The 15,807-nt window shown below is 40.8% G+C and overlaps 1 protein-coding gene across 1 annotated transcript; it reads left to right on the forward strand.

The window, feature by feature from the left end:
• Positions 1 to 434: 434 nt before the first annotated feature.
• On the forward strand, positions 435 to 14,284 carry LOC308399905 (uncharacterized protein; the record flags this gene model as incomplete). Its single annotated transcript, XM_080887321.1, has 6 exons — positions 435 to 465; positions 1,716 to 1,979; positions 2,452 to 2,706; positions 4,169 to 4,282; positions 8,495 to 8,566; positions 14,100 to 14,284. The coding sequence occupies 6 exons, from the start codon at positions 435 to 437 to the stop codon at positions 14,186 to 14,188; spliced, it is 825 nt and encodes a 274-aa protein (XP_080743447.1). The 3' UTR covers positions 14,189 to 14,284.
• Positions 14,285 to 15,807: the final 1,523 nt, after the last annotated feature.

Below are 15,807 nucleotides of genomic sequence, written 5' to 3' on the forward strand. Positions count from 1 at the left end.
CAAAAATTAACAATTATCCAACAAAAAACAAACAAAAATAAAAAACATTTATGGTCCAGTTGATTTTTATCCATTAAAGAAAATTTCAAAAATCACTTCCCTTCAGTTTTCTTCACAGATCACATTTGGATGAGCTCTTGGTTATCACGTGACCAGATGCGTTTGGCACATATTTATTCAAACCATGTTCAAAGAGTAAAGGCAGGACAGAACAAACACACAACAAAGCAAAACAGGACCACGTTCACATATTTACACACACTTTGACATTTGAGGTGTCAGAAAAAGACACATCCTGCACAAACAAGTTTTTAACACATTTAGAACAGGAGATGATTACGGCAGGAAGCTGTGGTCACTGTGACGCTAACAAAAAGTAGAAAGCATGCGGCACCCCCCAGGTTTATCAGCCTGTCTGTCAGTGCACCAGCAGCATGGAGATAGCAACACTGTGTGCTGTTATTGGTGAGTAAAAGTGTGTTGGAGCGCTCTCATTTAGTGCAAAAGCACTAACTGTCTTCTTCTTTATGAGCAGAATCTATATGTATGTGTTATATGTGTTTTATGTTATGTATATTACATGTTATATTATACATTATATTTTTCAATGGCTCATAAATGTTACTCTATATATCATAGATTTTCAGTTATCTTATTGTTACAACCATAATTTATCAATTAAAGATGCACTCATTGTTGTCTTGAAGCTGCCATGTAATTACAAGGTTGCTATAAGTAACAGCAAATGATTGTTGTATTGTTTAGTAACAGCTCAGTAACTTACTGCATGTAACTACTAAGTAATTGCCAGAATTACAAAGTGTATTTTAATTTGTGTGTTTAGGTTTTTCTTGACCGCTCATTTTAGTTTCGGAGCTGATTGCTTGTCTCAGTTTAGATTTGATCACATTAAGTATTATTATTTCAAAGGTTGTGTGGGTAAGTATTTGTCAGGGTCAAAAATTTTAAAGTTCAGAAAAACAATTATAATACAAAACTGTGATTTTTGAATGCAGGCGAGTCACAGTCATGCACGCGAATAATCTCAGTAAACCTGCACGTCAAAGCCTGTTTAGGCTGGTTGCCATGGCAAATTTGTCCAAAAAAGCTTAAGTTTAAAAAAATTTCACGTGTATTTTTCTAAATTTTAAAGTTATTTTTTAAGCACATAATATCATTGTTGGTTTCTTTGTTTTGGTCAAGTTTAATTTCCTTTTTTCAAAATTTCTGTTACCTATTTTTTTTCCCATATTTAATTTCATTTGTTGTTGTTGTTTCTTTTGGGACAAAATGTAAAAAAAAACCTCATAACTAATAAAAATCAAAAGTCAGAATTTTATTGTTAAAGGTTAAGGGCAGTCTGTCTTTGCTATTGTGTGTTCCCACTAACGGCATTTAGTGTGATGTGTTGCTCCTCTATCTGAGATCGTGGGTGGCACATGAAGCTTCGATTGCATCCAGTCTACGTTTTCTACTGTAGCTCACTGCAGCCGCTAACCGCATCACATTGTAAACAGGTAGCCATTCTGCCTTAGGCCGGGGTTTCATTACAGCCACATGCTAAACAGACACATTTTAATCCAAATAACATCCGTAGTGAAACAGCATCTAAAGCAGGCGTCTATGCATCGCCCAGCTTTCACGGTCGCTCCTTTCTTCAAGCGCATTAACAACATAAACTTACGTTTGCCATCATTTCTCTTTTTGTTTTGCAGCTTCACTCAGAATCATTCCTAACAGATCCCAGTTCTTCCAGTATGAGTCCGTCTCCATAAGCTGTGGGGGGCAGGAAAACTCTTCAGAGTGGAGAGTTAAGAGGAGCACGTCCTTATACATAAACACCACATGTCCCTCATCCTCAAATGGAATAGGTGAATCTCACTGCGACATCAGTGATCTTTATCCAGCAGACACTGGAGTTTACTGGTGTGAGTCTGCAGCAGGACAGTGCTCCAATGCTGTCAACATCACTGTGGCAGGTGAGCTTTGATCAACAAATCATGAGTTGCAGCCAGTAGTGACTCAAAGTACCTGAAAAGCTTCTACACGTTTACAGATAACATGAACATATCATGAAGAAGCAGCTCTTTTTATGCCAAGTAAGCAGTGTTGGTCTGCAAAAAGTAAACAGGATGGTTTAATTCACCAAAAAACCCGCAACATTCACCATCTGAAGTTTGATCATATCACACTGTAACCATACAAATTTGATTTAACTCATGAACTATTCTACACAGGCTTCAACTGACTCCAGTTATTTGTTCGAATGAAAGTCCTGTTATCTGCAAGCAAACATCCTGCCAGCAAGCAGATAACCACTTCAGTCTCGGCTAAAAACAAAGCAAAATTTTAAAATGACACTAAACAAAAGAAAAGCTTTTAAATAGAATTGCATCAGAAACATAACTCGATGCTGCAAGGGGAGTCTGAACTAAACGTTTTATGTTTCAGCTGGTTCTGTGATCCTGGAAGGTCCTGCCCATCCTGTGACGGAGGGAGACACTGTAATTCTGCACTGTAGATACAATGCAGGCTCATCCTCCAATTTCACTTCTACTTTCTATAAAAATGATGATCTCATTGGGAGCAGCTCTACAGGAAACATGACCATCCACAGGGTTTCCAAATCAGATGAAGGCCTCTACAAGTGTAACATCACTGGAGTTGGACAATCACCAGACAGCTCGCTGGTGGTTATTTCTGCAGGTGAGCAGAAAACATAAAGAGTTATAACATCTTACTGTGAGCACGATGGATTCATACTAGAATCCAGATATGGTTGTTTTACATGACAAAGTTCTACTTTTGTGCTTCTAATCTTTCTATTGTAATTCATTTTAAAGTGGGAGGGTGTTACCTGGGAGGGATGCTATTATGCATTTTTGTGCAACCACCAAAATATGGTTATTTTTCCAATTTTACCCAGTAAGTATTGAACAAATCTGAACATAAGTACATCCAGACACCTTACCCACACAACATTAGTTTAGTTTGGTTAAAAAGTGTAAAGGAAGGACTTTTCCTTCTTCAACTGTTCATTCAGTTCCAAAATATGCACAAGTTTTAAAGACCCGAATCCCCCTTTTTATGTTTGTCTTTATAAAAAATTGTTACCGTATTTCCCGGACTACAAAGTGCACCTGAATATTAGCCGCACAAGCTAAAATCAGGGGAAAATCCTGTTTTGTACATACATTAGCCGCACCTGACTAAAAGCCGCAGGTGTTTCAATGTTGACTTATCATATGTAAGAGAATATGCACAAAGCGAATTGTCAGGAAAGAGATGGCTGTTTGGAGACACACCCCTTTTATTAATATTTTGAAAAACAAGTTATGGGTACATATTTGCACAACTTTTTAGGTATATGTACAAGTAGCGGTAATTACAAGTACGAAACATGTGCTGTGCTTCATAAACGAGTAACAAATGTAGTACATAACAATAACCTACAGCACACCAGAAAAATAGATTCAGACTACCTTTTAGGCTCAGGTGGATGGATGGATGTTTTCACACTTTTCCACGCTGTCAGATTCCACCGGTGGAGTTGAGCATAACTTGCTTTTCACAAGTTTATTGCCGCACACCATCCACGACTCCCGCTGAACGTGTAGCGCTACTTTGAAGTTTGTTTTTCGTGCTACTTGTACGGCACTATGTTGCCTGGCGGATGGACATGTGACCAACATACCACTCTTGAACACCGATACTGTGTGTCTGATCACATGCCCTTCCGCCAGGCAACGTAGTGCCGTACAACAGCGGAACAAACAAAACAAATCCTCTTACGATATGACAAAAATCAGGGACAATCCATAGAAAAGCCGCACCTGACTAAAAGCCGCAGGGTTCAAAGCTTGTGGAAAAAAAGTAGCGGCTTATAGCCCGACAATTACGGTAGTTAGCAATCTTTAAGAAAACTGCTGACTGAGTTCAAATGATGGATTTGTATCAACCACCAACCACTTGAGTGTTTTTTCTAAAGAAACTGTTTACTTTAAAGGACTGTTACAGCGTCATGAGAAATGCACTTGTTTGATGTCCTACCTGAAGGGTAGATCCTGTGTGCTGTCAGCCAAGCTTAGCACAAAAAACCCTGCTGGACGTTTATACAAAGGCCTGTGGGTCTGCATTTAGGCCAATGTGTGGTATTTTTGTTTTGAAGCAGGGAGTCCTGACTCGTCGTCTGATTCTCCCCCCCGAGTGATTCTTCCTGTGGTGGGTGTCTGCCTCATGCTGATTTTGCTGATGCTGCTCTGCCTCTGGAGGAGCCACAAAGGTCAGCATGTTTTGATGTAAATAAAAAAAAGAAATGACATTTTACATCCTGTTGCTACAATGTCACTTTCACCGTGTGTAGAATTCCTTTCTCTTGGTCGCGGTTAAAAAAAACATCCCCCAAGAATAAAACTAAAATCTGCTGCACTCACACGAGAGTCCGGTCCTACCTCCTCCTACTCTGTTCATTTCATAAAGGCAACACTACAGATACATCCAGGTCATTTCAATCAAACTTTCTTAATCCTGCAACCCTGACACTTTTAGAGCAGTCAGCCTTTGATTTCTCCAAACATTCCTGTGACTGTTTGGATTGTTTGACTGTAGAGAGACATTTAACGATTCGTCATCTGCATAAGTGTGGTGGCTAATACTAAACAATCTGCTCGAGACAGCATTTCTGTAGAAAACAGCAGGACAAAGATAGAGCCATGACGGATACTGTGAACAAAATCTGGAACAGAGGACGCAGGGGTGAGCAATTCATTTTCCAAATGGACACAAACTGGTGGTGATAAGAGTTGGGATCGCAGCACATGGTCACTCCTCCTTCAGCCTTGTTCTGTTGGCGTTTTCTTCCTGTTGAAAGGGAGTTTTTTTTTCTTGCCACAGTTGCAAGTGTTTACTGATAGTGGGACTCATTTAACTGTTGAATAGTGTAGACTTGTCTTTACCTTACGACATGAAGTGCCTTTATGTGCCTGTTGTTGTTTTTGATGCTGTAAAAATAAACCTTAATTTAACTGAAAATGAATCAATGCTGCCATAGTGATTTGCACTGTTGCCTCACAGCAAGAAGGTCCTGAGTTCGAGTCCACCAGCTGGCCAGGGCCTTTCTGGGTACGCCAGCTTCCTCACGCAGTCCAAAGACATGCAGTTAGGTTAAATGGCAATTCTCAATTGCCAGTTAATTGTGAACTGCCCATGTAAATACTAATCTGGTTGTGTTAGCTCTGCAACCCTAACAGGGATAAGTGGAAGGAAATGGATAGATTGTGGCCACCGTTCTCTAGATGAACTACTGTGACAGATCCTCTAATCTCAGCCCAGATTTCCCCATTGTGCAGGAGATCAGAATAACCAAATGTCTCAAAACTAGCTTTCAAATCATTATCAGGTCACCTTTGTCACCTGATAAAAAGTAGTTAATAAGAAACCACTAATGCTGTGCAATGCATGAAATCAATAAGATATCCATCAGGAAGTCAAGGCTGGGCAGGTTCTCTGTTTAACATCTACTGTTTACATCAGGGTGGACACACACATATGCAGTTTCACTTTATTCAAAAGCTTCTTTAATGAATTTGGTGATGTTACATTGAACGACTTGTTAATAGTGAGTTTCTCTGCATTACGCATTTGTGGTTGAAGTGATGATGCATTCACTGCTCACTTCTCTATTCATTGCAACTCTTAAAGCTTTGTTTCTTTCATCAATGATATTTGACTACATTTGTGTGCCTACAATACTGAACTGTTGAAAAGGTTAACTCATGCATCATAAAACTGCATTTTAAGCATAGTTATGGCCTTTATGAGGAAGTAGCAAACAAAAGTCTGACTCTAGCTACGCATTCATGACCTACAGGCACGCCAAAGCTATTATTATTGTGGTTGTGCATCATTGCGATATTGTGTGGAAGAATTCTAAAATGAACGTAGCAACACAATATTTACACTGCCACTTAGTTTTAACCAGTTAATACAAAACCAACACTAATAAAGTAAACTGAACAAAAAGTGGAATAAACCTACAGAAATATAGAATACTAATAAAAATATCTAACTAATGTCAGGTGATATCTGTAAATAATACTTGTATCTCTTAAATGGGAGAAGGTTTACATGAAAAAAGAAGAAATTATGTTCGGAAAACCCGAAAAAGGATCTATAAATAAAGTTACTGTTGTTGGCCAAACACTGTCATTAGTTTCATGTTGTTCTTTGTACAGTTGTAAATCACCTGAATGGTTTCAGAGGTGGAACATTTACTCTCTGCAGATTATTTTATTTTGAAAAAAAATGATTCCCTGCGCATTTCCTGTGGCCTACTCATCTTCATCCTGCAACGTCTGTTTCAGAGCTCAGCAGAGAAGATTCAGAATCACACTTTGGCACATTCAAGCAGCGCCTTTAAATATTATCTGAGCCTAACTATAACACAGCAGGTTTATTGCTGGAGAGTCTAGTTCAAAAGTCATGAACAAACTGTGTCACGCAATAACTATCTGCATTCTTCACTGGGAGACACTATTGTGCCATAGTTTCTGAAACAATCCGGTTGTTCAGTCTGACGTCACTAGCCGTGTCTGGGTCTAAACTCCGCTGCAGGTCCATATATCAAACGATCACTATGGCATTACTGAGAGTTGAAAAACTGTCTAAAGTCTTTCATCTTTAATAAAATGATCAGCGTTCTGCTCTACCAGGTGTAACAATTGAGTTTAACATCCAGGCATCCATGAAAACGGAATTTATGACATTTAACGGAGTTAGAAGTTAGCAGGGAGTTAGCTCGCTAGCTTCTATCTAAATACAATATAGCATGTCCTGAATGCGGGGTTTTGGAAACAAATTAAAACGTACAGCTCTGCTATCACTCCCAGCATAAATGAAGACAGAAAACTAAACAGCAGTGACGTTTGTAGGGTTACTGAAGTTGGGCTAGCTGGTATATAATGATGTGCTACGTGACCGCTAGCGACACAGCTATGTTAGCATAATATAAACAAGCTAACTTTTTTTCCACTCGATAAAATTTAACGTGAGTGTTGTCGGTGGTCAGGAACAAATGTAATCGCATGGCAGGATGCTGTAAAAGGACCAAACTTCAGCCAGGAGAACAACTGAGATAATCCATCCACAATACGAGTTAAGTCATTCATATACTGCTGCATGGGCTGGGCTGCAGTTACATCCTAAGGTTTTAAAAACTGAGCTTAAATAAATGATTAGCGGTAATAAAAGCCGAGGGAGGTCAACAGTGATCACTGACTGTTTTAGGAGCTTTTTGAGATCAAATAGAAGAAAATACATAACATTAAACATGTTAACAACACAAAAGCCATATTAAACGCAGACTACTTTAGACCCGGAAGTAGGATTCGTCGCGTCATCACTGAACAACCGGATAGGAGTTCTTTATGACTCTGTTATTTATAGTTCATTCCTTTTCATGAGCAATCAGAGGGTTTCCTTTTCGTCACCAAAAGGGATGAACTAGGAATGAAGAGGGAACTCCTTCCTTGTTCACCAAACAAAGTAAACACTGAACAAACAGCGACAGCTCGTTCCACTGGTCTTAGTAGATCTGTGCTCTCTCCCAGTCTAATCTTTCTCTGCCACAGTGATTTTTTTTTAACCGTAAGTGTCAAAAGAATCCTGTTCACTTATTGTCAGCAGTTCAGTTTTCTGGATTTGCATGTTTGAATCCGACTGTTGTGCGAACCCATGAAAATTTGCTGATAAAGTGAACACAGCTGGAAACTTTGAGGAAACAGAACAACAACACAAGTAACTATACTGTAACACATATTTTAATCATGAATGGCTCCTAAACATGTTAGCAATGAATAAGTTGGTCATAAAATCATTGAGGTCAGGTGATAACTGTGGATGTGTCACTGGGAGTGGGACTGATACCGTCTCAGTGTGTTAATGATAAAGGTGAGAGGTCATCCCTTCTTGTTTGTCGTCTTTACCTTACAATATAAAGAACCTTGAGATATAGATCTATCTATCCATCTATATCAAGGTGCTTTATGTTGTAAGGCAAAGCCCATGCAAAACAGTTCTGCAAAAACTGGTCATAAACTCACTGAGGTCAGGTGATCACTCCCAGTGGATCTGTCACTGGGAATGTTAGTCATCCCATGTGACACAGTTTCATAACCATGGTTTACGTAACACATCTGATGTCAGCAGAGGGATTCCGTCTTGCTTCACTGTGCAGGGTAAACCCTACAAACAAACACAGGTAACACTTTAATGATGGGTGTTGGTTGGTGTTGACGGAGATCTGTTGCTGTTCTCACGTCACTGCTTTGTTTTCTTCGCATGTTCATTCTCCAAAAATGTGACTCAGATTCTCAAATTCATTGTTTGCTTTGTTTCCAACAGCAGTTCTATGTTTCCTTCCACATTATTACTAAAACGCACTTATGTGGATCTGAGTCCAGCTGTTGTGTAACACGTGAACTGTTCTGTATTGCAGATAAAGTGAACCCTGCTGTCTCGTACACTGACATTACCGCCACACAGGAAGTGAAACCTCGTACGTTCAGAGGTAAGAACATAAAAACTCACTCACATACTCACAGTTCTCTCTTTTATTGCAGGCTTCTGTGTCTGACTGAATTTAAAGGCCTCTGTGATATAAAACTGTAAATAATGAGAATAAAAACAATCACCAGCATTCACATGAGATTTTAAACTAAAGGACAAGCTGCACTAAACTTTAGTTCTCACAGCATAAACACTGTAAACTCACTCTGTCATTTCCTCCACTATGTACTGAAGACTGTGTGAAGTCATGTGCATGTTGTTGTTATCTGCCTAGAAACAGAAGACCTCTGCACTGTTACTGGTTAACTGTCACCATAGTTACAAACATAATGCTTTAGTACGTGCTCCAGACTCCGCCCTCTAGTTTAACTTTCAGTCAGCTCCTGCTGTTTCACTCAGAGATGCCCAGTTGTATTTATTGTGATGAAACTGACATGCTCAGAGTTTCTGCACAGAGCTTTTATACTGAAGGAGTCGGCTGCCTTTTCTTTTACTATGATGTAAACACAGACTGGAGAGGTGCTGTTTTATAGGCAGCTACAAATGTTATGTAACACTTCAGGCTTTTGTTTATGCTGTTGAAGAACTAACATCCTGTGGGTTAAAAAAAAAAAAGCATGCAGACTGAGCGTGGGAACCAAAAACACAATAGTTAGACAATATATGGAAAATATGTAAGTATATTTATAAAAAAACAAACAAACAGACAAACATGGTGTTTCCCTTGTTGTTCACAATCTCATAAATGAAAATAAATGGCCTACAATCCTTCATATCCAAAGCCTGATGCTGTCTGTTGTGTTTCTCTTCTGTTATTGTCAAGAAAAGACACATTTCATAAAAATAGTTACCGTCAGCAAATCTTAGAGACACTGTCCTGCTGCCAGCAAAGGTTTGCATGAATAAAAAATGTAATTAACAGTCTTTAGTAAAAATATTTTGCCTGTCCTGTTTTATTGCAGGTCAAATATCAAGTTTACTGTGACATTTTCAGGGATTTTCACTTTGTGTCTGAACAGAATAAAATAGCTGCATCTTCACAAACTGAATCCTAATGTTACTGCTCATTCAGTGTCATCATTCTGCATTACTTGAAATGTATAAAACAGTGAGAACACACACTGTCCACGCTCAGTTAACATGTGACAACTTAAAAATATATTATTTTTCCACAATGAGCACACTCCTGTCTGTGCTACCATGGTGACCAGGACAAACCCAGTAACCAACTTAAACCACTGACATGGTGTTGTCATCAAACATGAAGGGAAAAAAAAACAAACTCAAATGAGCTCAGCAACCGATCTGAAACTAAAGGGTGGGACAATGTTACATGACAGGCCCTGCAAAACATACATTAGGCATTTACTGCTCCACATTACCTAACCAGACACGCCCACTGCAGACAAACACAACTAAGCTCTCTAAGGTAAAATCACGCAAAGCCTAACACAACATCCTCCTCGCCTTTTTCGAGCCATAAACTTTATGTTTTAACATTTTATTTTCAGTAGCACAAGAATTGTTGCTTCGGTGACCAGATGTGTTTGAGCAATAAAAAAATAAAACTGTTAATGATTAAGTTCAAAACATGTGAAACACAAGATTTCTGGATCATTTTCTACAGGTTCACAGCACCAACAGTTACACTTACAATCCTATTCTTATGTTCAATACAAAAATCTAAACACCATAATTTGACTTTAAATTGTTATCAATGGTAAATTGTACCTTTAGAAAAATCTATCACTGCAGATATTTTTATCTGCAGAAACAGGTAACATCCTGATATTAATAAGATAAGATAAGATAACCTTTATTAGTCCCATACGTGGGAAATTTGTTTTGTCACAGCAGGAAGTGGACAGTGCAAAAGTTATGAGGCAAAAATTAGGATACAATAAGAATAAATACAGTACACAACTGTACAGAATAGAATAAAATAAAATAAAATACTATATACAGTAGAATAAAATAAAATAAATATACAATAAGATAAAAATAGAATACAAATACAAATGCTATATACAACTGAGTAAAAATACAACGATGACAGAAAGGATTATTGCACTTAGTATTATTGCATATGTATGGATGTGTGTGTTTGATCAGTTAAAGTCTTTATTATGGAGTCTGACAGCAGTGGGGAGGAAAGACCTGCGAAATCTCTCCGTCCCACACCGTGGGTGCCGCAGTCTCCCACTGAAGGAGCTGCTCAGTGCTGTCACAGTCTGCTGCATGGGGTGGGAGATGTTGTCCATCAGGGATGACAGCTTAGCCGCCGTTCTCCTGTCACTCACCACCTCCACTGGGTCCAGAGGGCATCCTAGAACAGAGCTGGCCCTTCGGATCACCCTGTTCAGTCTCTTCCTGTCCCCAGCAGAGATGCTGCCGCCCCAGCAGACCACACCATAAAAGATAGCAGAAGCCACCACAGAGTCATAGAAGGTCTTCAGGAGTGGGCCCTCCACTCCAAACGACCTGAGTCTCCGCAGCAGGTACAGCCTGCTCTGCCCTTTCCTGTAGAGGGCGTCTGAGTTATGAGTCCAGTCCAGTCTATTGTTCAGATGAACACCAAGGTACCTGTAGCTGTCCACAGCCTCAATGTCCATACCTTGGATGTTCAGTGGTTGCAGTGGAGAATGCTTGTGCCTGCGGAAGTCTACCACCAGTTCCTTGGTTTTACTGGCATTGATCTGGAGGTAGTTCAGCTGGCACCAGTCCACAAAGTCTTGGGTCAGACCTCTGTACTCCTTGTCGTCCCCATCAGTGATGAGGCCGACTATTGCAGAGTCATCAGAGAACTTCTGCAGGAAGCACTGGGTGGAATTGTGGGAGAAGTCTGCAGTGTAGATGGTGAAGAGGAACGGAGCCAGAACCGTTCCCTGTGGGGCCCCCGTACTGCAGACGACCCTGTCCGACACACAGCCCTGAGTCCTCACATACTGTGGTCGGTCGGTGAGGTAGTCCAAAATCCAGGTAGTGAGGTGATGGTCCACTCCAGAGTTCACCAGCTTGTCCTTTAGAACCGAGGGAAGAATGGTGTTGAAGGCACTGGAGAAATCAAAGAACATGATTCTCACAGTGCTTCCAGCGGTCTCCAGGTGAGCGAGGGAACGATGTAGGAGGTGAATGACGGCATCATCCGCTCCAATGCCAGGCTGGTAGGCAAACTGAAGTGGGTCCAGTGATGAACTTATTAGGCGTCGAAGCTGAGCCAGGACCAACCGCTCCAGGGTCTTCATCAGGTGGGATGTCAGAGCCACCGGCCTGTAGCTGTTGAGGTCCTTGGGGCGTGAAGTCTTTGGCACTGGTACAACACAGGAGGTTTTCCAGAGCTGTGGGACTCTTCCCAACCTCAGGCTCAGGTTGAAGAGGTGCTCCATCACCCCACACAGTTGGTCCGCGCAGGACCTGACGACCCTCGAGCTGATGCCATCTGGACCCGCTGCCTTCTTGCCATTAATCCTCCTCAGTTCCCTCCTAACCTGGGTGGTTGAGAGAGACAGGCTGGAGCCTTGTGTTGAGTGTGTATTGGATGCTGTAGTTGGGGGTGGGGGGGAGTGAGCAGGGTGAATAAAGGAGGTGTGAAGTGTCTGAGGTGGAACAGCAGCATTGGGGGTGGGTGAGTCAGCAGCCGATGTTGCAGACTGCCTCCTGGCTGAATCAAATCTGTTGAAGAAATGATTCAGTTCATTTGCCCATCTCACATCCCTCCCAGGCAGAGAGTTCTGCTGTTTGTGGCCCGAGATGGTTCTGAGGCCTCTCCAGACTTCACCAACGTTGTTTTGTTGAAGCTGGTTCTCCATCTTCTGCCTGTAGCTGTCCTTCCCATTCCTTATCAGTCCCCTCAGCTCTCTCTGCACCCTTTTCAACTCCTCTTTGTCTCTGGATTTGAAGGCCCTCCTCTTCTGCTTGAGGACGGTTTTAATTTCTAGGGTAATCCAAGGTTTGTTGTTGGAGAAACACCGTACAGTGAGAATGATAATGAGAAAAACCTGAGCCCTGGATTTTAATACACATCTGGTCTTTGAGAGCAGCGGTTGAGATGTGTAAGGCACATGTAGCCCTTTTCCTACTCGACTGGACGGGGCTTGAATCTACTCAGTTTCAGTGGTTTTCCATTACAACTAAGTAGCACCTAATCCACAACGGGTCTTTATAGCTGAAAACCCAGTGATGTCATTGTGACACAAACAACACGACAATCGAGGATGTTGTTCTTTTTTTTCATGAGAGAAAATGAATTTGCTCCAATTATAAGTTTTCACAGTTTCTTATCAAATGGTAAGAATTTAAAATTAGTTTCACATGGCGCCATAAACCTCGGTCTCTCTGGCTCAGAGACAAAGGCTGCCACAGCCTGGCAGTAAACCCTTTTTATTGTGGGTCACAGAAACTGAATATTAGCAACATCTGATGCCTGATATCAGCTCATGTTTCTTCTTCTGCACCTCTCTGGACATCGGCCTTATATGCTATACTTTCTGCTCCGTCTGTGCCTTTTTGTCAGACACGAGGACTACTGTGTTGTCTAAAAGGTCTATGCTAATCGGTGGTATGCAGTCTGTTGACATTGACGTTTTCAGATCAACTCACATTGTAAATATTCACATTACTGGGAAACTGCCTTCATCCAGCTGCCGGTAAAAGTTCAACCAGTTAGAGTTATTGGTGCTGGCTGTTACACTCATTGTCACACTGCAATTCAATGAGCTCCAGCTGCAGTTGATACGGAGCATTATCAGGGTCGATGGAGTAGGGGGAAGAAGAAAAAATCAAAACCTGTCTTTTTCAATAGATTTAATATCCTGAAACTGTTCAATAAACTCCACAATACACAGTCCCATAGCTGTCACATTCCACGTCACTTGTGCAGTAATGATGTCCTGTGGAAAACTTTCTAGCACCTCATGCAGTGCTGGAAAAGCTGCAGCTTAGTTTCGAAGGCTCTGATGTGCACATAGAGCTGGTTTACCACCACATCCTTCCTTTTGTGCAATGCTTGTCCCATTTCAGCCACAAACTGCCCAATTTTCTTCCTCAGAGGACAAAAAACCCCAAATCCCCGTAGTGCAGGTCTCCCACTGATCATTCTTGTGACATATTACATCTCCATACTCAGCTTGATGGTCGAGCAGGGACTGCTGAAACTGGCTGTGGTACAGGACTTTGGAACAAACTGACTGAATGGTCTGAACAGAGAACAGAACTTGCTGGTGAATCATACGGTGAAGTTTAATAAGGTTGCCTCCTTCTTCCTTTTGGTCCATATTGAGATGAAAGCATCACACAGATGCTTTAGACGCAAACAAACACTGCATTGTTGTCTAGAAGCAGAGATCATTGCCGCCTCCATGTAAAAGACTTCACACAGAGAAGCAGAAATCCCCCACCACATCCGTGTCATCACTTTTAACACCTTTGAGAGATGAGACTGACGCCAACCTTTCAGTATTAAATTAATTAAAAGGGAAAAAATGCTTTCACTGCTTTCAGTTTGAACATTTTCTGAACCTGTCCTCTCTCCACAGATATGAACTCTGAGGCGTCCTTCTACTCAACACTCAGTCTGGCAAACATGTGCCAGGAAACACCTAAAGACTCCAGATTAAGTGTTTAAGCTTTTTATTTATTTATTCTTTGTATTAACGTGAAGAAATGTTTGTGGAGATTTCAAAGAATTTTCTTCAGCAGCTAAAATTTCTTGACATTTCTTAAAATTTGCACAAATCTGTCATTTTGTCACTTTCGGTCAGTTCATATCTCTTTGCAGTTGGGTTGTATATGAAATGATTGTTGTTAGTCTTTGTTGGAGGTGTGTTTACTTCAGTCATGTTACATTTTCATTTTTTTTATTGTTAAGAGTTTGTCTTTGTAGTGTCTTTGTCTTTCTTTGCCATTTTTTCCAGCGGTTTTGTAGATATCACTCTTATTTCTGTTTGTTACTTTGAAGCAACCACAAAGAGCTTGAGTAACTGAAGTTTTTTTGTAGTCCTAGTGGTTTTTTTGTTGGTTTGTTTTTTTGCTTTTTAAAATTTTCTGTCGAACATGTGATGTAATTTAGCAACATTGTACCAACTTTTTTCGATTTAAAGTTTTCTTTTTCTGATTTTATCTTTCTGTAGTCCGTTTCTCTTTAGAGTAGCTGTTCATTGCTCTGCAGCTTAGGGCGTTTGCATCTCTTCATCGTCTTTTTTGTGTGTTCTTTAATACACTGAACACAACTTCTGGCTCAGAAGTTTTGCTGTAAGAAAACTTTCAGTTACCCAAAAGCAAAAATGTGAATGCCTTGATTTGGAAATCAGTGCTTGTAATAGGCCTTGAACTTTCTGTTGCTACATTCAATGATTTTGTCTTGTTATGATAGTAATGTGATCTTAACGAACAATAAAACCACCAAACCCAAGATATAGCGCAAAACCTTTTTGTTGTTTTCACAGAAGGAAGAACAGTTCATATCTTTGTTATCGATATCTCTCTGGGACTCTCCCTATTAGGCCAGAGTCTGGCTGTATCTTGTCTTTGAGCGGCTTTCTCTGTCTTTTTCTCAAGTAAAAGTCTTACTACATAAATAATGGATAACACCGATTACAGCTTGCACTGCAGAGGAATTAATTAAAGCATAAGCAATTTTGTGTTTTATAATGCTTTATTTATCTGTATTTTCTTATACTGTTTTTGTTGCAGCTCTAGTGTTCTGAAAGGTCATATAACACCAGTAAGGGGGAGACATACATACAGGTGGGACAATGAGTGATTCGGTGAAACTAAATTTTAGTATCACAACTAAAGGAAGGAAACCTTTAAGTTATTGTTAGTGTTTATGTCATGGTACCTGGGTCTGTGACCCAGGGTTTTGAGTTTTGTGAATGTTGAGGAATCTTCTAGTTTGTTATCCTTAGATTTCAGTTCCATGTTTTGCATATGTTGTCATTCAGGATTTTGTTAGTATGTGGTTAAATTATGTATGTACTGGCTCACTCCTGGTGGCCGATTGGCGGGGCCGGGCGCCTGTGGCCCGGCTGGGCTCCTTCCAGGGGGTGGGATGCCCTCAGGCCTCTGGGCCTGAAGCTCGGTCCTCTCTGGGACAGCTGGCTGCCGGCAGAGCCCGCGGGCACGCCACCCCCTCTGGCCTCTGCTCCGTAGCTGCGGGGTGACCTCTCCTTTGGGGCTCTACTCAGCTCTTCCCAGGAGGGTGGCACGGTTCCCCCCCTTTGGTGGTCCTCCTCAGGTCCTTGT

This window comes from Rhamphochromis sp. 'chilingali' (genome assembly GCF_963969265.1).
Source record: "Rhamphochromis sp. 'chilingali' genome assembly, chromosome: 1".
Lineage (NCBI taxonomy): Eukaryota > Metazoa > Chordata > Actinopteri > Cichliformes > Cichlidae > Rhamphochromis > Rhamphochromis sp. 'chilingali'.